This window comes from Acipenser ruthenus, chromosome 16 (genome assembly GCF_902713425.1).
Source record: "Acipenser ruthenus chromosome 16, fAciRut3.2 maternal haplotype, whole genome shotgun sequence".
Taxonomy (NCBI): Eukaryota; Metazoa; Chordata; class Actinopteri; order Acipenseriformes; family Acipenseridae; genus Acipenser; species Acipenser ruthenus.
The window spans coordinates 17,034,676-17,056,447 of record NC_081204.1 but is presented as its reverse complement, the minus strand read 5'-3'; the positions used below and the strand labels follow the sequence as shown (position 1 = coordinate 17,056,447).

The 21,772-nt window shown below is 41.4% G+C and overlaps 2 protein-coding genes across 2 annotated transcripts; one reads left to right on the top strand and one right to left on the bottom strand.

Annotated features, from left to right (window-relative positions):
- The first annotated feature begins 284 nt into the window (after window positions 1-284).
- On the top strand, window positions 285-12,455 carry LOC131697752 (galactoside alpha-(1,2)-fucosyltransferase 2-like). The gene is made up of 2 exons (XM_058988955.1): window positions 285-380; window positions 9,273-12,455. The coding sequence occupies exon 2, from the start codon at window positions 9,290-9,292 to the stop codon at window positions 10,322-10,324; it is 1,035 nt and encodes a 344-aa protein (XP_058844938.1). The 5' UTR covers window positions 285-380; window positions 9,273-9,289; the 3' UTR covers window positions 10,325-12,455.
- A 333-nt stretch (window positions 12,456-12,788) lies between these two features.
- Window positions 12,789-21,398, bottom strand: LOC117414316 (ectonucleoside triphosphate diphosphohydrolase 8-like). The gene is made up of 6 exons (XM_058989610.1): window positions 21,277-21,398; window positions 16,775-16,934; window positions 16,502-16,627; window positions 14,189-14,299; window positions 13,793-13,930; window positions 12,789-13,570 (listed from the first exon to the last, which is right to left on the bottom strand). The coding sequence occupies exons 1-6, from the start codon at window positions 21,396-21,398 to the stop codon at window positions 13,487-13,489; spliced, it is 741 nt and encodes a 246-aa protein (XP_058845593.1). The 3' UTR covers window positions 12,789-13,486.
- Between the last annotated feature and the right edge of the window lie 374 nt (window positions 21,399-21,772).

The window sequence follows — 21,772 nt, the reverse complement described above, 5'->3', positions numbered from 1 at the left end:
GTACAATCTACCGTCAGGTATTGGTAACTTAGCTTGCTGCAATCCATTTCAGAGTGCAAACCAGGTGAGTCTTTCTTGCAATAATTGCCTAAATTACTACCTTCTTACATATTATCCTAATATAACTAATAAATGACACAAAAAACTGCTTCAAGGGTCTGTCACCTACTTTTCAGTCTTACAAAATAAGTACAAATGCTGATTGGCTTGTGTTAAGGTAAGATGGGTGTATTTTGGCACTCCTAAATGCCCGCCTCCTCCACTTGAACCTCATTTAAGGAAGTACATATTGGCTGCCAGTCACCCGTTGAACCAACTGTTAATATAAACACCTCTCTCGTGAACAGAATATACAACAGCTATTTTCTCTTTACTCTCCAGTAAGTATTTATTTCATATTCTTGATAATAAACTGGTGCTATGTTTTACTGTATGTGAAGGGAGCTTAATGGGTTGATTTATGTTCTTTTTATATTTTATCTTGACTTTTATACCTTTATTTCAAGATATCCTTTACCTTTATCTATGCCACCTTATTTTTTAATCATTACTAAGTGTGAAATATTATTTTTTAACTTGTACTGAAACAGACTGAATGTTGGTGTGAGGACCCTGGAGAAGAACTAGAACAGTTGCAAGGCTCTTTTTAGAATTCAGCTTAACACAAGGGCTTCAATGTAAATAAATTGCTAGGCAAATGTGCTGTCTGTAACCAAGGTAGAAGGAAATGGTAAAGAAAACTGGACTAACAAAGCTAAATGTCCCTTTTGGAGTCTGTAGCACATTGCAAACTCATTATAATAGTGATTGAAGGTGTTAACCAACCAAAACAGAGTATACAGTATCAAACCAGACTTTAATTTGAATATTTTTCTGAGACAGGTGTATTTTAATTGGAAAGTTAATTAATATGTTTGTTAAAGTGCATGAGAATGAGTGTTGTTCTATAGCAAGTTGAGTGACTGTCTCACCTTCCAACGCGTTGTGTCTTTGTACGGAAGCATATTGGTGCCACAGAGAGTAAACATTCTTTTTTTAAACTTAGATATCGGTTCCAAAATTTAAATGCACAGAATTTCCATTGGTGTATTCTAATCCTGTGACGTCGAGACACTATACAGGCTCCTCTGTAATTTATTCATACTACTTTACTGTACTTCTCTTGCCTCGTACATCTCCTCACTCTTGCGAAACTCTCATATGCACACACAGTGCCCTTGTGTGTTGGGGGGCAGACAGACAGTTGTGTTTTCAGCAGTTTTGATCTGTAACTGGGGAAGTGTCAACACTGCAGCAATGGTCTTTAGCTGGACACATAAATGTTGACATTTTAATATCTCTGTATAATGGGATAAAAATGCAAATCTTTAGACACAAATAGAAATAAATAAAACTGACCAGGCCGGTACACCAATGGTACCTCCAGGCATATGTAAACTTGTGAGGGTGATGATGAGCTAAATACATTTCAGGAGCCAAATGCGTTACAGTTTAGGCTACTGCAAGCAAAATCACAGTCTGTAAGTGATTTAAGCTGTTAAAACAGTCAATTGTCCAGTTTGACCAATAACGAGAGGTCAAAGATCAAAGTCCAAGACATGTTTAGAAAACTCTTAGTTGGTGTCCTATACATGTTCAATAGTAAATTTGAACCTATCTCCAGTCTGTAAGGAGATTTAAGCTGTCACAAATTTCCTGAGGTCAAAGGTCAAGGTCCAGTACATTTTTGGAAAAGCCATAGTTGGTTTCTTATACATGTGCAGTAGTAAACACAAGTCTATCTAGAATCTGTAAAGTGATTTAAGCTGTTAAAACAGTCAATTGTCCAGTCTGACCAATAAAGAGAGGTCAAAGGTCAATACATTTTTAGAAAGCTCTTAGTTGGTTTCCAATTACAGTAAGTGCAGATACGGTATACAATACCTTCAGTCCTAATAAGAGCATATTTAGCTAAGAACAAGTACAAAATACAACACATAATTCAATTAAGGGGCAAGTTGAATAAGTGCAGATAATATGGTGAGAGTTACATTACGTTAGATATTAATATACAAGTGATAAGTGCAGTGGACTGAGAAAACGGTGCAATTACAAAAATATAGTTGCAGTTAACATAAAACTATTATACTAAAACTATTATAAATCGCTGGTTTCAACTATAACCTTTCAGGTTACCTCCCCTCACTGTAGGCATCCGGCAGGCCCCTGCAGTGACCTCTTTGGCCACTATGGGCGTCCAGCAGGCCCTCATAGTGACCCTTTCTCTGTGAAATGCTTTTCTTTCTGCTCATCAGCAGTTTTGAGCATTTATATCCAGAGATTGTTTTTACAGTGAGGAGCGGCTGCTCCCGCGATCCATCCTGGGGTTTCGACACCTGCCACTGTTGTCTAACATGCAACTGTAACCTTTCTGGTTACACCCCCTCATCACTGTAGGCATCCGGTAGGCCCCTGCAGTGACCTCTCTGCCACTATGGGCGTCCAGCAGGCCCCATAGTGCTCCCTTCTCTGTCAAACGGTTTCCTTCCAGCTGCGGGCTTCAACAGGGCCCCGCAGCCCCCTTCTATTCCTTACCTCAAACGGTTGAGCAGCAGGGCCCCGCTTTTCCATTCACTCTTCCGCCCTTCCCAGCGGTCTTCCAAACATAACCTTTTAGGTTACCCTCCCCTCAACGCAGGCATCCAGCAGGCCCCTGCAGTGACCTCCCTGGCCGCTATGGGTGTCCAGCAGGCCCCCATAGTGGTCCCTTCTCTGTGAGATGATTTTCTTCTTTTAGCTTATCGGCAGTTTATTCAAACCCTTTCAAAAGAGTTCCCATTTCTTTGAATACCAGTCAGGGCCGCAATACTGCATACTCTGAATAACTTCAATGAAGGAACCTGTGCTATTCCGCCTGTAACTTCCTTCATTTCTGCTCCCCATAACTCCACCACACCCAGCATCAATAGTTTAATCCCTCACGAAGATTTCTCTCTGCAATATGCAAATCGACCACGCCATATTCTTAATCAAAATTGCTGGGAAAAACGCATGGCTGGCTAAGTCAATATTTCAAACATATTTAAAATCATGCCCATTGAGCCTGTCCTCAGGGGATCGTATTGTTTCTATTTCCACTTTTCTGTCCGGTCCCCCTCCTACCAAACGCAATCTTCTGTCCCTCCTTGGCCATTTAAACTACATGGGAGCATGGGAGGGTTTGCAAACGAGAGGCGGCCATTCAGCCCATCTTGCTTGTTTGGTTGTTAGTAGCTTATTGATCCCAGAATCTAATCAAGCAGCTTCTTGAAGGATCCCAGGGTGTCAGCTTCAACAACATTACTGAGGTGTTGGTTCCAGACCCTCACAATTCTTTGTGTAAAAAAGTGCCTCCTATTTTCTGTTCTGAATGCCCCTTTATCTAATTTTCAGTTGTGACCCCTGGTCCTGGTTTCTTCTCAAAAAAGTCCACTGGGTCGACATTGTCAATACCTTTTAGGATTTTGAATGCTTGAATCAGATCACCACGTAGTCTTCTTTGTTCAAGACTGAATAGCTTAATTTCTTTTAGCCAGTCTGCATACGATATGCCTTTTAAACCTGGGATAATTCTGGTTGCTCTTCTTTGCACTCTTTCTAGAGCAGCAATATCCTTTTTGTAGCGAGGTGACCAGAACTGAACACAATATTCTAGGTGAGGTCTTAACATTGTAAAGTTGTAAAGGCATTGTAAAGTTTTAACATTACTTCCCCTGATTTAAATTCAACACGTCTTACAATATATCCGAGCATCTTGTTGGCCTTTTTTATAGCTTCCCCACATTGTCTAGATGAAGACATTTCTGAGTCAACTTAAACTCCTAGGTCTTTTTCATAGATTCCTTCAGTTTCAGTATCTTCCATATGATATTTATAATGCACATTTTTATTGCCTGCATGCAGTACTTTACACTTTGCAATTAAATGTCATTTGACATGTGCTTGCCCAGTTATGAATGCTGTCCAGATCATTTTGAATGACCTTCGCTGCTGCAACAGTGTTTGCCACTCCTCCTATTTTTGTGTCGTGTGCAAATTTAACAAGGACCTAATACTGATCCCTGTGGTACACCACTGGTTACCTCGCTCCATTTTGAGGTTTCTCCTCTAATCAGTACTTTCTGTTTTCTACATGTTAACCACTCCCTAATCCATGTGCATGCATTTCCTCGAATCCCTACTGGGTTCAGTTTGAGAAATTAATCTTTTATGCGGGACTTTGTCAAAAGCTTTCTGGAAATTTTAAATAAACCATGTCATATGCTTTGCAATGAGGATAATTCCTCAAGGCAGAGCTTTTATCTTCTACCTTCTCTTGATTTGATTCCCTCAATGATGTCATACTCATTGGAACTCCGCCTGTGGGAGCTCCTACTAAAAGAATGGAACGGCATTACTTTCTTTTATGACGACTGTCTCCTGCTGCACGAAGACATTCAACTGTTCACATATGCAGCTCCCTCTCTTGGCTTTGGAGGATACTACAAGGGAAAATGGTTTTCTGCTCCATGGCCGGACGAATTCAGCATCATTACTATACCCGATCACTCCTTGTCATTGCGCAAAATGTATCCATTTGTTGTAGCCACATTCCTTTTGGGAGTCTTCCTGGGCTCAAAAATCCATTCTTCTCCACTCAAATAATTCAGCTACAGTCCAAATCATTAACAAGGTCGTTCATCCTCCCACCATATAATGAGCATATTCAGAAGGATTACCTGTTTATCTGTTACTCATCAGTTCATTTTCAGACCTCAACACATTCTCTGCCACCTGACTATAATCACGATTCTCTTTCCCGTTTCCAAACACAGAGACTGAGCATTAGCTCCCGAAGACGACCGCCTGCCAAATGAGATTCCTCCCTTTTCAGACCTGACATTCATGTGAGCCACCCGCTGCATTCCCTGATTCTGCAGGCTCAAGAAACAACTCTTCTCAGCATCACTCCCCAATCACTGCAAACATACTGGTCATCCTGGAATTTATTTAAAAAATTCACTTTCCATTCAACATTACCTTCCCTTCATTTTCAGTGCCCGTAGTGTCATCCTATATTATGTCCCTTAAAAATGGAGCTATAAGATTTCAATTTCCGGCACCCAGTTTTTCTACAAACTCATTTTCGGTGTCCCAGCTCTACACTCAGTAACTCACAAATTTCATTAATCCTGAAAGGGCTTCAACGATCAGAATCTCTTTCTCCCCCTGCTAGCCTACCTATCACCATCAACGTACTCTCTTGGTGCCTCTCATCTGCTCCAGCTACTCCTCCCTGTTTTCGATTAAACCTTAAAGCCCTTTTCTCTTAGCCTTCTTGGGTTCCTTAGGTGCTCAGAGTCTACATCGCTCTCAAATTCAACCCCCAGATTCACCCCTTCATCTCTAACCTAGCAATCACCTCATCTGATATCTTTTCCTTCCTGCTCAAAAGAAGTAAAATTAACCGGGAAGATTAGGGAATGCTTTTCAATTTTGTTTATAAATTAAACTCCCATGTTGGCCCATATGACCCCTTTTCTCTCTTATCCATCTCCATCTTTCTCAGGGTGCATCACCCTCAGGCCCGCTGTTTATTAACGAAAGCTGAATAATCATCACCCGACATTGGTTCTTCTTTCACCTTTTCACCTGATTATTTCCAGGTCCGGATTCTCAGCTGAGCCGTTCTCCGGTCATTCCATCAGAATCGTAGCAGCTTCTCGCCACGGAGTTCCAGGCTCCTTTATCAAACGGTTAGGTTGTTGGTCCTCCAGTGCTTACCAAGTTTACATTAGAACAAATATTACAGATCCTAAAAATGCTTTTACAAGAATGTGCTCTTAAGCGTTAGTAGCCTGCCTGGAGGAAGGGCAATCGAATCAGCCATGGATTCCCAGAGGTTTATTTCCCAAAAATGGGTTTTGTTTTCCTCTCCTGCATGCTGATGATCATTTGTTAAAGGTTGACTAAACCTTCAAGTGGGCTATATTCAATACTAATCATGGCATTATTGAGACTGGCTTGTTCTTTTTGGGGGTCTCGGCCTCGTCCATTCGACCAGGCAGCGAGCCCTCAAACCAAGCTAGGTTTGATGCCAAATGAATGTGTATATACAACATACTTCTCTGTAAAATCGCATACTCCGCATTCTCCACAATAAATATTTGTACTAAAACATTTTGTGATTGGTGTTTGTCCCGAACTACTGAATGTAACATTTGTTTCCTTCATATTAACAATGGTTTATCTGTAAACATGTGCTGAGAACACTCCCTGATTTTTGTGAGTACAGTATTGTCAAGCAGAATTTTAATGTTAAAAATAACCAATCTATACTTTTAATCTTATTATGTTATTATTGTATTCCATATTATTATTATTATTATTATTATTATTATTATTATTATTATTATTATTATTATTATTAGTTTATTTAGCAGACGCCTTTATCCAAGGCGACTTACAGAGACTAGGGTGTGTGAACTATGCATCAGCAGCAGAGTCACTTACAACTACGTCTCGCCCGAAAGACGGAGGTTAAGTGACTTGCTCAGGGTCACACAATGTCAGTGGCTGAGGTGGGCTTTGAACCGGAGACCTCCTAATTACAAGCCCCTTTTCTTTAACCACTGGACCACACAGCCTCCTATTATTTGTTTATTTTTAGAACGGGGTCTCCCCTCCGCCCCTGTGCAGTTTATTATTTTGTATTTGTGGTTTATTATTATTATGATTTAGTTATTGTGAAAATATGACGGCGTACGCTGTGTTTGTTATTGTTATGGTTTATTGTTTTATAAATTTGACGGCGTAGCCGAATGTTTGTTTTTGTTTGGTAGTGTGGATGGGAAGCCCATCCATGGTAATTAAAAACCTTGTGTAGAAGGTGGCCATCTCCCAAATTAAGCCTGCAGCTCTCTACACTCAAGGTGGGTGTTAGGAGCGAGAGCAGCGAGAGAGAAACGAAATGAAACAAAAAAAAACATTCGGCTACGCCGTCAAAGCCGTCATATAGCATTCTTTTCAGAATTTTTATTTAAACCACCAACTATTCCTAGGGAAGCAAAATCCACATGGCATAAAGAGAATAGATGAGTGTTATTGTAGAGCCCCTCAGCTTTAGAGAGGTAACAAGTAGGGGAAGACACAAATATTTGCCATATATTGTCCCTTTCAATTGAAGACAATGTAGCTTTGCTGTTCCTAGCCAGATCATTTATTATTACAAAAAGAGTACTGCACAATAGCTGCAGAGCATTTATCAGGAAGTACTGTAAAAAAAAGGAAAATAAATAAAATATAACACCTGTTATTTTTCACCACCAATGGGGAGCCACAACACCTGAGCCACTAAAGTGAGAACTGTACCACACCCAGCCACTCTGTGCACCAGAGCTCAGGATCAATGTGCATCTATTCAGGGATGCCAACATAGAATAAGATAACTGTGAAAAGGTTGCAAACCCAGCCAGGTGGTGCAGTGGCAGAATGGAAACTCGGAGGCAGAACCTTGCAATTAAGTTCAGTAGGACTGTGGCAGGAGGACAGCTGATAGCAGCGGTAATTCGTCCTCTTGACCACTGGCAGCATGAGAGAGCAGGCAGCAACAACAGCGCTTTTCAGTGTGCGAGACCTGTTTGTTTTGTTTATTTATTTTATTTTCAACCCGGGCTTATCATAGTTGATATTCCTGGGGATTCTTTTTGTTAGTTTATTTGTGAATTAATAAAACCCTGCCCAGCCCTGCCTTGCTGGTGCACAGGTCATGCCTCACTTCCTGCCTGTCTGTGTCGTCACGTCTGGTCCCACAGGCGCTACACCCACCAACCCCCATCACAAGGATTTCAATTACACAAAAGTAGATGTTAAAACTTCATGCTGATTTGAACTCAGCTCTCACCAAGATAAGCACCAACTAAGACATAGCTTTACAGTAAACTAATGTGATCCATATGTGTCTCCATCCATTTGTGCTTCCTTCCATATGATGATGTAGATATCCTTCTGTCTGGTGTTGATGGCTGAAGTGTAATGCTGACTCCAGGGATCAGCTTATTGCCTCCCTAGCGCATCAGCACACACAACGGCTGCGATGCTGGCTCAGGGGATCAAACCACAGTGCGGTCTCCCCAGCGCATCAGCATGACAACCGTCTGGATTGAGCTAAGTCGGGTACATCTCTGGGGTCTTCAAGTGGGCACCTTCCATCCTCAGTGTTCGTCGACTAGCCCATGACACCTCAAGAGGGCTCGACGGTGATTCTGGCGTCCCAGCATCACCCCCGTCCATCCCCCACTCAACTCAACCCAGCTTATTTACCCGTACATCAGCGTTTCTTTCTATTGTGCTTGAGATCCCCAGCCAGAATCTTTGCGTCTCAACCACAGCCAGTTGCTGCTCCTCTCTGCTGCTTCAGATAAGTTCTTCACTGTGCGAAATAACTCTTGGCCACTGAATCCGACGTCTCTCAGGTGGAAAAATAAGCCGTTGACCAACATCTGCCAGCATTTTCCAGTCTCTAGCAGCTTCCAGTTGTCCTGGGCGAGGATTGGTTTTAATACTTTTTCTTGGTGGTTGCTCTCCTGGGTGGAGGAATGTTGTCTTTTGTGTGTAATGTTTTGATGGAACAGGTGGCAACTTATTGGTCATGTTACGCGTGTCTTCCAATGCTAAGTCCAAACATCGCAGCACCTGGTCCTGGCGCCAAGTAAACCATCCTTGGCTAGGAGCCACCTTACATCCTGTCAAAATGTGCCTTAATGTTGCAGGTGATGAACACAAAGGACATGAGGGATCCTCTCCTACCCAGAGGTTTAGGTTCTGTGGTGATGGACGAACATCATATGTTGACCTGATGAGGAAACTGATCCTGCTCTGTTCCATTGACCATAGGTCTTGCCAGCCAATCTTGCGTTGTTCCACACTCTCCCATCTCATCCATTCTCCCTGCTTGGCCTGGGAAATGGCCTTTATACACCTCATCCTCTCCTCCTGCTTTAACATCTCGTTGACTACCAGCTTCCTCCGTTGAGCTGGGGCTGCCTTGTGCCATGTAGGAGGAGCTGAACTGAGACCAAGACCCCCTCTTCCATGCTGAACTTGCCCCATGATATCACCAATTCGAAGGGCATGCAGCTGGGCATTCAATCAGGGATAGAGCTGGAGATTAACCCCATCCCTGCTAAACACACACACATGCATATTTACAGGAAAGTGGGTGGTGGTTTTCTTTATCAAAAACACTTACATACATTTTCTTTTACTCTTTTTAGGATACCAAAGAAAACAAATGAAACTTGAAAAGCCAATGACTTGGAAACCATGTATTTTCTTACTGTTTCTACTATGTATCTTCATAATGTCCTTCTCATATGGAGTCATTGAAATATTTAATAAACAGCAAATCCTGAAGATGGATCAATTAGAATCAAGTTCCAAATCAACAATGACCACTATTAGAAAGGATCGAGGGATATGGACTGTAAACTCAATTGGCCGTCTTGGCAATCAAATGGGTGAGTATGCAACTCTGTATGCCTTGGCTAAGCAAAACAATCACCAAGCATACATACTTCCAGAGATGCATGAGTACTTAGCACCAATCTTCAAGATCACTTTACCTGTGCTTCATAGTAAAATTAACAAAAACATAGAATGGAAACATTACGCGCTCCATGACTGGATGTCCAATGAGTATTACAACATTCCTGGGGATTATGTGAAGCTAACAGGCTATCCTTGCTCTTGGACCTTCTACCATCATATTAAAGAAGACATCCTTAGGGAATTCACCTTCCATGATTTCCTCAAAGACGAGGCCAACCGGTACCTGGAAGGTATTAAAGGGAGTCGGGGAAATGTCACCTTCATTGGAGTCCATGTGCGAAGGGGGGACTATGTGCATGTTATGAGAGATGCATGGAAGGGAGTGATAGCAGATAAGGCCTACATTGATAAAGCCATGTCTTATTTCAGGAACAAGTATCAAGAACCTGTGTTTGTGGTAACCAGCAATGGCATGGAGTGGTGCAAAGAGAACATTGATGCTTCTAAAGGAGATGTGTGTTTCTCTGGTGATGGAAATGAATCAAACCCAGCAAAGGACTTTGCTATTCTTGCTCACTGCAATCACACCATCATGACTATTGGGACATTTGGCTACTGGGCTGGGTACCTTGTTGGTGGGGAGATGGTTTATCTCTCCAACTTCACACTCCCTGAATCACCATTCCTGAAATTTTTCAAGTATGAAGCTGCCTTCCTTCCTGAATGGCATGGGATCCCAGCTGACCTTTCACCCCTTCTGAATTCAATCAAACCATAGATCGATGAATTGCTCTACTTCACTACTTCAGAGGACACGCATGCTTGCCTTCATCTCTGCCAAATCAATATGGGAGCAGCAGCACTGAGACAAGGTCTTAAAAACAATTGGAAATTTCAAATTGGGAGAAAATGGGTAAAAATAATTGCCGATTCCAAATTTAAAAATAAAAAAAGTTTAAACCAAAAAAGCTTGGAGAACAAAACAAGAGAGAATGGTATTCCATGCCAAACAAGGAGGCGAGTGAAATGGGGACAGTTTTGGCTGAATTCAGAAAACTCTGTAAAGATGTGAACACCAGCCTTCAAATAGTAGAAGAGGCTGAAAGCAGAATTAGTGAAATGGAAGACAGCTGCATCAGCCAGGAGAGATTGTTAAGAAAGAAAGGCATCATTGATTATTGCAATTCAGTCTGATCCGCAGGCTACATTACAACCCAGAACATTATTTCAAACAGTTTCTCAGATAACAAACATCATTGTACCACCTGAGCCACGCCTGGTATGTCTTGGCGATATGTCTTTAGTGACAAATATGGGCATTGGGGATGTTTGATTTATTAAGATGGCACTAATAACAGCTGATAAATGTATTGCTCTTTGTTGGAAAAATGATAACTCCCCAAATATATCTATGTGATTTGGGAATATTTGCTCATAGGATTTGCAAAAGGAACCGGCTCTATTTGAAGAGATATGGAGTGGATTTATTAACTTCCTTAACTCCTCAACTTATTTTGCCACCACAAAGTATAGCTCCCTCCTGACCAGAGTTTATCCGCAGTCCAGTTATTTTTGTTATATATGTTATATTATATAACATATAATATAACATATATTATAGAACATATAATAACACAGCTGCTTAAAATGTGTTTCTTTTAAGCAGCTCTTAAAATAAACAAATCCCCTGGGCCGGATGAGATCCTCCCAATAGTACTCAAAGAAATGAAAGAAGTTATTTAAAAACCGCTAACCAAGATCATGCAACAGTCTCTTGACACAGGGTTGTACCGACAGACTGGAAAATTGCAAACTTAATACCGATCCACAAAAAGGGAGACAAAACCGAACCAGGTAACTACAGATCAATAAGCCTGACCTCTATTGTATGTAAACTTATGGAAACTATAATAAGATCCAAAATGGAAAATTACTTATATGGTAACAATATCCTGGGAGACAGTCAGCGTGGTTTTAGGAAAGGGAGATCGTGTCTAACTAACCTGCTTGATTATTTTGTGGATGCAACATCGACAATGGATAATTGCAAAGCATACGACATGGTTTATTTAGATTTCCAGAAAGCTTTTGACAAAGTACTGCATAAAAGATTAATTCTCAAACTGAACGCAGTAGGGATTCAAGGAAATGCATGCACATGGATTAGGGACTGGTTAACATGTAGAAAACAGAAAGTACTGATTAGAGGAGAAACCTCAAAATGGAGCGAGGTAACCAGTGGTGTACCACAGGGATCAGTACTAGGTCCTCTGCTATTCCTAATCTACATTAATGATTTAGATTCTGATATAGTAAGCAAACTTGTTAAATTTGCAGACAACACAAAAATAGGAGGAGTGGCAAACACTGTTGCAGCAGCCAAGGTCAAATTTTCCATTTTGGATCTTATTATAGTTTCCATAAGTTTACATATAATAGAAGTCAGGCTTATTGGTCTGTAGTTACCTGGTTCGGTTTGTAAACCTTCTTATGTATGTTCTTATATGTTATTACTTTTAACAGGTTGTTTGGGTTTTTTATTTTTGGTTTGTTTTTGTTTAAGTACTGCATTATATTTCAGGAAGGTATGGTGGGAATCCATGTAGAGGAACTACTGTTTAACTTTTCTATTGTTTTTATAATTTTATTTTCTGTCATTCTACTGTGTTTCGGATAGTTTGTTGTTATATAGATAGATTTTTATTACAGAGTTTCCAAATGTGAGGAAGAATGACACAAAACTGACCTTCAAAAAAAAAATTGTGAATAAACTTGAAAGATGAAATACCAGAGCTTTTAACAGTTTGGGTATATTAGATGCTATTTGATCTGTTTCCATACTTTTGTTAAGCGCTTTGTGATCATTTGTCTTTATTAATAAAGATTATTATTATTATTATTATAATAACACCCTGGAGTTAAAGTGTGCAATGTGTAGTGCAGTGCATGGCAGAGAAAGGAATTGGTTAGCATGGTAACACACTGATAAGAATGGTAAAGCAGGATATCAAAGAGGGTGAATCATTGGAAAGGCACAGTGTGAACATGGCAGGATATGAAAAGCATCCTCGTTTTCACCACGAGTTTTAGGCTTCTTTCAAGGATCAGCAGGTGACAGCAGAGCATTGTTAAATGAGCACTCAGACAGACATGCTATTACTTAAGAGAAAAACCCATGCAAACTAAAGGGGCTATTCTGCAGGGGGATGGTTTCATGATAGAAACATGTCACATCACATGCATCACAGGAAAGCCTTTTATTGCAAAAGTGTCAACCTTTCCTCATTTACATCTGAAGAGAAAACACCGAAACCACAGTTAAAGACTAGAAATCAATATTATTCATTTTTAGAGTAATATAGTTGTGCATCTATTTCCCCTAAGAGAACACTTCTACAGTATTATATATATCCAATAAACAGAAATACCAATAGAGACCTCTGAACCGGTATAAATATAACACTATATAACAGAAACATACCAAAACCAAGAAATCCAAATATACTACAATATATATTTATATAAAAAAATGTAATCATACACTGTACAATTGAAGACAGAAATGGAGTATTTAGATTTCAGATCCTTAAGTTCCGAATGATACAGGATAGTTTATAAAATGTTGTGCCATGCACAGAGCTCCACTAAAATACAGTAAAATCATTTTTTTGCTGAAGTACCCGTACCATTGCTGTCATTTCAGCATCAAAAACCAGGATGGGGACAAATCCATACTTGGCCTCTATATTAACCAGACCTCGTCCCCCTCCTCCTCCTCTTCTTCACTGTCCCCTTTTTGGTGACTCAGTTGCTGACTGGTGTGAGTTGAAGCTGCGGCGGCACTGAGTGTAGCACTGCACTACCAGGGCCAGCAGGCTCAGCGCAATGACCAGTACGATGAAGAAGACCGAGGCGGCCCGCACGCTGTAGCCATGCCCTTTCACCTTGCAGGGGTCTCAGTGGGGATTAGGTTGGTCAAGTTCAGCGTGTAGCCCAGCATCCAGCAGATATCGGTGTCATCAGCCTGAAAGAGAGGAGGGCTCGAGTGAACGAGGGGAACACGTAGCAACAGTTATTTTGCAGCCCTGCGGAAGGAGACGCAACAAAAAAAGAGTAAGATAACATTAGAACGATCTTCAGCTGGTTCAAGTCTGAAGAAGAAAAGCTGCTGCTGTTTCGCTTGCAGTTTATTAGTTTGTTGGCGGAGGTTTGATCGCTGCACGGACTGAAACTCCCTCACCCTCACCTTCTTCTCAAAGACGATCTTGTTCCATGATTGGTTGTCAAACTTGTAGGCATCAGCCAGTAGAGTGGTGATGTAATAGCTGGTGGCGCAGTACTCTCTCAGATTATTCTCCTTCTCTGTGGGAAAGTCTGTCTTCAGCTGCAGCAGAAACACAGATGCAGCACTTTCAGCACAGGGTGGTTATGGATCAAACAACTCAGCTGGACGATAACCAGAAGAACAGCTTGCAAATGTTTTATCAGCTAAAGGTTTTATGGAACAGATATCCAACTGTATATAAGAACCCTATCCTTCAGCAATGCAATAGCCTTGATGCTGAGGTTTGGATTATTTCTGAAGTGTGATTCTGCAGTGAGTCCCTGCCCCGCCCCACCCCACCCCACCCCCGATACGCACGCTGCTCCAGTCTCTCTTGCAGAATTCTTCAGTGGTTTTCTTCGTAACATCCAGAGAGGACCGTGGAGCCAGCTTAAGAAAGTCAAACGTGTAGAAAAACGCAGAGAAGGCCTGAAGAGAAACAACAATAACAACAATTCATATCCGAGTCACCTCTTGGGGACGTGCCCCCACCTTGTTATTTTGCTATCTAAATTGCACATCAAACAAAGTCATTGTCAGGAGACTAACTGGTATGAAAGCTGTAAAAACAGCAGCCCAGGGATGCCAGAGAATTACAAAGAAGTTGCCACGCACTGAAGGTTGACAGACCCCATCGAATGAGCACTCTGGCTTCCCGGCGCAGGCGGAACAGTTGAAGAGGGTTTTTGATGAGCGACTCGCACTGCGCGGGGCTTCCATTGCCCGTGAACGTCACTCTACTGTCAGGGAGGTAGGGCTCTGGCTTAGTGGGGCAGGGGGAATGAAAGATCTCTCCCAGCGTGGTATTAAGCCAGTGGGGAAGTAGGGGTGGACCATTGGCTTGGCTATGTTGTTTTCCTGGTGAAAGAAAAAACTTTAATGTCCCTGAATTAAAATACTCCGCTGCCCAACGTAATTCTATGATTACATTCACACTGTGCTGGGAAGCAGCTTCCTTTAGAGAAGTCCAACAAACACTGTAAGAGGAGCTCCTTGAGGAACTGATTCTCCCAAGAAGAGCAGGACTAGCTGGATTGACCTGAGTTACCTTCACAAGCTTGGCAAGGACAGAGTTCCTGAACTGCATTTTCCCGTAGGACAGGAAGCTGTGTGTGTACGCCGTGTGTTCGTATCCTCCCAATAGTACTCAAAGAAATGAAAGAAGTTAATAACAAACCGCTAACCAAGATCATGCAACAGTCTCTTGACACGGGGGTTGTACCGACAGACTGGAAAATTGCAAACGTAATACCGATCCACAAAAAAGGAGACAAAATTGAACCAGGTAACTACAGACCAATAAGCCTGACTTCTATTATATGTAAACTTATGGAAACTATAATAAGATCCAAAATGGAAAATTACCTATATGGTTACAATATCCTGGGAGACAGTAAGCATGGTTTTAGGAAAGGGAGGTTGTGTCTAACTAACCTGCTTGATTTTTTTGAGGATGCAACATCGACGATGGATAATTGCAAAGCATTGTGACATGGTTTATTTAGATTTTGACAAAGTCCCGGGTAAAAGATTAATTCTCAAACGGAACGCAGTAGGGCTTCAAGGACATGCATGCACATGGATTAGGGACTGGTTAACATGTAGAAAACAGAAAGTACTGATTAGAGGAGAAACCTCAAAATGGAGCGAGGTAACCAGTGGTGTACCACAGGGATCAGTATTTGGTCCTCTGCTTTTCCTAATCTACATTAATGATTTAGATTCTGGTATAGTAAGCAAACTTGTTAAATTTGCAGACGACACAAATAGGAGGAGTGGCAAACACTGTTGCAGCAGCAAAGGTCATTCAAAATGATCTAGACAGCATTCAGAACTGGGCAGACACATGGCAAATGACATTTAATAGAGAAAAGTATAAAGTATTGCACGCAGGCAATAAAAATGTGCATTATGAATATTATATGGGAGGTACTGAAATTGAAGGAATCTATGAAATACCTAGGAGTTTATGTTGACTCAGAAATGTCTTCATCTAAACAATGTGGGGAAGCTATAAAAAAAGGCCAACAAGATGCTCGGATATATTGTGAGAAGTGTTGAATCAAGGAAAGTAATGTTAAAACAATGCATTAGTAAGACCTCACCTAGAATATTGTGTTCCGTTCTGGTCACCTCGTTACAAAAAGGATATTGCTGCTCTGGAAAGAGTGCAAAGAAGAGCAACCAGAATTATCCCGGGTTTAAAAGGCATGTCGTATGCAGACAGGCTAAAAGAATTGAATCTGTTCAGTCTTGAACAAAGAAGACTACGTGGTGATTTGATTCAAGCATTCAAAATCCTAAAAAAGTTATAGACAATGTCGGCCCAAGGTACTTTTTTGACTTGAAAAAATAAACAAGGACCAGGGGTCACAAATGGAGATTAGATAAAGGTGCATTCAGAACAGAAAATAGGAGGCACTTTTTTTACACAGAGAATTGTGAGGGTCTGGAACCAACTCCCCAGTAATGTTGTTGAAGCTGACACCCTGGGATCCTTCAAGAAGCTGCTTGATGAGATTCTGGGATCAATAAGCTACTAACAACCAAACGAGCAAGATGGGCCGAATGGCCTCCTCTCGTTTGTAAACTTTCTTATGTTCTTATGTATCCATAGAGACGGAAGCTGGCCTCGGTCTGTTTGTCTGCAATCCGTCCTTCAGGGGTGAAGGTGATCTGTGTGGAGGCACCTCCCATGTCCAGGGCACCCAGGATCTTTCCATTCTTGGGGTGCAGCCTCTTCCCTTCGTAGGAGTACTGCAACACAGAGAAAACAAACTGCAGGGCTGGGGGACAGGCACCTCTGCCTTCCTGCTACTGCCTCCCTCCCGAACCTTAGCTTTAATCACTGAACCTCACTGCCTCCCTCCCAGTGCCACCCAGGCAATCAGATCACTGCCTTACCTTGATGAAGGAGCTGAGCAGGTAGTTGATGGTGATCCAGCCGTATGCCCCTTCCTCCACCCCAGACAGGATGCGGGCGCCCTGGAATTTGAAAGGGTACGAGCCAATCATCTTCCCCACCTCCACCAGCACCTGCTCCCTCTGCGCAGGGCTCTGAATCCTGCAGGGAAACATTTCAGAAGTCAGATACAGGTCAGTCAGGGTTGAGAAATGTATTGCCCAAAGTCAGCGAGGGGGAGTGACTTCTCTTAGCTGTGTAACCCCCCTGTCAAGCCAGGCTTGGGGAATTGCCTGTACTTTTTGCAAAGGCTAAGAGTTCAGTCAACACTTTATTTTTACTGGCCATAGAAACTGAGTGTGATAGCGGCAGTTTTTTTTTTTTTTTTCCTGAGCCCATCGGACAGCTATATAAATAAAAAACAAAGAATTTAATAAATGGAATTTAGTCGATAGTTACCAGAACTGCCAGGTTGGAACTGTCTTGTTAGGGGGACAATGCAAACAGCGATGGAGAGCGCAGGGTGAGAGAGAGCAGAGATACTATAAGAGTGAGATGGTAAACTCAGCAGCTTCTTCCATCCTCGCTCACGCAAAAAGATATGGGAAATAAGGAGTCCCGGGGAGCAGTTTTTTCCTATCTACAGAACGTAGAAGCTTGCTGCTGGCCTCAGTCTGAGCAGTCTTACGAAAAAATGACTTCATATTTTTACACGATTCAACTTAGAGACACCCCTATTTGACACTTACTGTACATATCACTATTAATTAGATTAATGCATTTGTCTGACCTGTCAGCTACTTTATATCACCCAAGTCCTTCCTGAAATTGCCTGCTGCTCATGCATATTGTAGTCTAAACCAAGCAAACTGCTGCACCACGTTGTTTTGAGCAAATTATAGATCTTAATAGAATAATTCTTACTGTGATATTGTGCAACTTTAGGGTTATTTTAAAATTTTTAAAATACATAAAATTGCTATGCCTTTTTTCAGTTTTTTGATGTGGTAAAACATGAAATGCGATAGTTCAAATCATTGCGTGAAAGGGCCTTGTGCAGGACTAGTTTTAAAATATTTTATATATATTTATATATATTGCTTCTACTTTGATTTATTATTTTTCATGTTAGAAACCCTAATTCGTTAGCTAATACATTGTTTTATTCAATACTGTGTTCTATAACGTTACAAATAGATGGATTAATTGGGGATTGTCTTTAAAAAAAAATAAAACTAGTATGGCCATTGGTCACTGGCTAGAACAATAGCATTTATTTACGATGTTTCATACCAGCAGCCCCAGAGAAGTCGGCGTCTATTTTATATCAATTTATTTAACAAGACCTGCAATCTGCAGTTATAATGTATCAAAGTGGAGTAATTGATCACTATTATAAAATAATGTATTGATTTATCGCACTGTATGCATTTTACATGTGTTTCTTAACCTGTATGTGCACTACAGTGCATGTTGGTGCGTGTTGTAAAATCGTATCCATGGCATCTTCATACCCGCATCCATCACAGCAAGCCCTTCACGCATTTGAAATTGAACGCTCTGACAATTCAGCTCCAAAGCTGGAGCTGCTAGTGTGCTCGGAGCGCTCCGACAGGATTCTCCTCGGAGTTTTCCGAACGACACCAAAGAGCACTCCGAGAGTTTACGAACGGCCAGAGTGCACTCTGACAATCTCAGACTGAGTTTACAAACGCCCCCCTAAGAGGTTGTTCTTGTGTCCAATCGTTTGTGCGTTCTGAATTGGACATTTTTTGACTGAAAAAAAACTAAACACCTTAAAAAAGTGCTTGTTTAGATAACTGCATCGCATGACAAGAAAAAAAACAGCTGCATGAGGATTATACGAGAATGGAGAGGGAGTAAGTACATGTGAACGTGTGGGCTGCAGTGTGTAGTGAAAGGGTGATGCAGGTGCTCCAGACAAGGACAAACACAAAGTTCACGGTTCAAGTTCCTTTTTATTTCTTGACCAAATATTAAATAATAAAGCTGGCTCTACCCAGCAATGGGTATTGCCAGCGTCAAAACAAGGGGTTGCAGTCCCGAAATAATAATCACAAAACCCACAAACACCTCTCCAGACAGTGCGTGCTCTTAGTGCAGGTGCGGTGCTAGAAACAGTGATACTTGGTTAAGTGCAGGTGCGGTGAAGTCCGGGTGAATCGCTGGCCCCGGGCTGCAGCTCCCAGATCCGTGTTTAATTATTCTGGCAATGACAAAAGACACACGGTTGCAAAACAAACACAAAACACTTACCTCTCGCTCCAAACAGTTCTCGTTTCCTCCCATCAACCACAACAAAGGAACCGGTTATGGCGTCACGTCCCCCTAAAGTACCCTCAGCATCGCCCCCTCCGATAGCTAGTTCAATCACGTCTCCTCCAATTCATGAATGAAACTTTGTTGAATGAAACTGGTACCGTGACGCCATCCCATTCCTGAATGGCCGGCTTCCGACTGCCCCCGGAATAAACTGCCGAAACATTCAGTACGGGGCACGCAGTTTTTGCTGTACAGTGCTGTCACAGGTAGAGAGGGAGATTGTTGATTCAGATTCATTCGCTGTTTGTCACAGTACATTATAACCTTTATTGTAATTAGTACAATATTTAGGTTTAATATCCTATTTTTGGCTCGTCTCATTTTTTTTTTTATAAACGCCTGGGTTATGGGCTTTAATACGTGCTCTTGTGTGCTTGGTGCGTATGTAAGTGTGTCAAAATACAATGATTTGTCTTTAGAAAAAAAAAATGATTTTTTTTTCTATAATCTAAATTGACATAACATGAAAACCCATAACAGCATACTGTACAGTAGTATGTCAGTAAAATTAGACTTTAGTCCTGGTTAGCTATATCAAGTTCCCAGTATGTCCATGTGTAACCCTGTCTACTTAGTTTTGGCTTGAAAGCAACAGAAGAAGTAGACTTTTGCATATTGCCTGTTTTGTTTAGTTTGGGATAATTAAAAAAAATTCTGCTTAATTATTGCGCAGTGTGTGTCTGTTTCAGTAGATTGTCTGCATATTTGTTTTCTGTTTGTAACGAATATGTGCAACTGTTAAAATAGAACCTGCTCATGATACACTCTGCAACATACATGTCAGTCTTGGCTACTTTGCTGTGCTCCCAAAACTGAGTGCCCCCGGATTTTGTTTACAAAATATGGTCACCTTACCTTTTTTACTTTTCCAGATAACACACGGGCATAAGCACACAAACCCTTAATTAGAAAAAAAACAGCCTTACAGATATATTACATCTTAACTTTTTGACGCACTATATATTTAAAATGCATGGTTTCAGGGCAGCATGTTAACATTTTCAAAAATCACATGATTTACATCACATAAGGAGTTGTGGCTTGTGGGTGCAGGAGTCAAAGTTAAGTTCAAATTTGATTCTGAAGGTGGTCCAGTGAATGCTCAGAATGCATCTGAGATCATGTGGAACCCCATAGTTTTTGGGGGGAGCCTAGGCGGCTCCCAAACCCCTGTTGGTTTCAGTCAAAATGACACTTTCACCTATGTGTAGGCTACTTGGCAGGTGTAAGTGGAATTTTTAATGCATGAGCAAACTTAATCAAAGTAAATAATATTAATTTGAATCAATAAAATATAATTAAAACGTCCTCACACTACTGTTAGTTCTGCAGACGTCAGGGACAATGCCAAGCAATGAAGAACAGAAAGTTTGACAAAAAAATAAGCAGGCCCACCTTACTGACATCTGTAAGTACTCTTTTACTTACAGCATTATTCACAGTATGTGTTTAGAAGTACATTGATATACTTTTCTCCGTTGGGGATTGTGGCGGAGTGTCCCACCCCTATGTATTATTATTTGTATTTTTGTTTGCGGCGCGGATAAAAGCGCTGCGTCTTTTATTACTTATATTTAAAAACCCCGTAAGGATGCATGACTGATCAGCTACTGATTATTTAACTAGCTGACAGTCATGCATCCTTACCAAACGCGTGCAGACTGTGGCCGAGGGGTAATAAGATAATTAACAGCTAGTTAACCCCTCGGCCAGAGTATAAGAACCTTCAGCTGCCCATGTTGCAGGGTGGAGTGTACAGAGGAGAGTACGGGGAGAGAGTTAGAGCGAGAGCGAGGAAAAATAACATTTAAAAAAACGACTGCTAAACAGTCTTTGTCTATTCGTTTGGCCCTCGTGCCCTTTGGTTTCTGTTTTGTTTGTTTAAATCTTTTGTTTTGTTTTGTTTATTAATAAATTCAGCTGAGTGCCATAGCATTCAGCTTCACCCGCCCATCCATTGTTTTGGTTTCAGTTACTTCCTGGTCCGTGACGTCACCACTGCGGGCCAGCCTGTCACAGGGATCCATGATTAATGTTGCATTTAAAAAAGGGTCCGTCAACAAACAAAGTTTGAGAACCCCTGCACTAAGGGACGGAGACTGCGCTGCTAAAACAAAACTTCCAAATGAAATGAATAGAAACTGCAACACAGGGCCGACACAGGCCCACAGCATTGAGATAGTGACCCTCAACATCGCAGAGCAAGATCTGAGTGACCAGACCCGTGTCGTTCTCCTTGTACACCAAGAGGGAGGTGTGAGTCGAACCCGCGTCAAACACCATGCCGTACTGCCGGGGACAGAGAGGAATGGGTTAGCAGCACGAATAGCAGCTCCAGCTGACCCAGTCTCCCCTGGGACTGGAATTCTGGCATGGGGGGGAGGGGGGTTCATGTAGCGGCCCCAGGGGACCAGGAGACAGACCCTGGTTATCAACATTAATTTAATTGATTATTTTAAATGACCAATTCAGTGGGTTTAACGACTACGCCAATTTAAAGCTAGTATAACTCCAAATAAATAACAGGTTATTCTAAAAATCAAGGAAGGCAAGTGTATAAAGTGAGGGCGGCACCAAGGTAAAAAGTAACAAGACATTTTATTGGTACAGAGTTAAACATTAAAATATAGCAGCAGGTATCAATGATCCACAAGAGA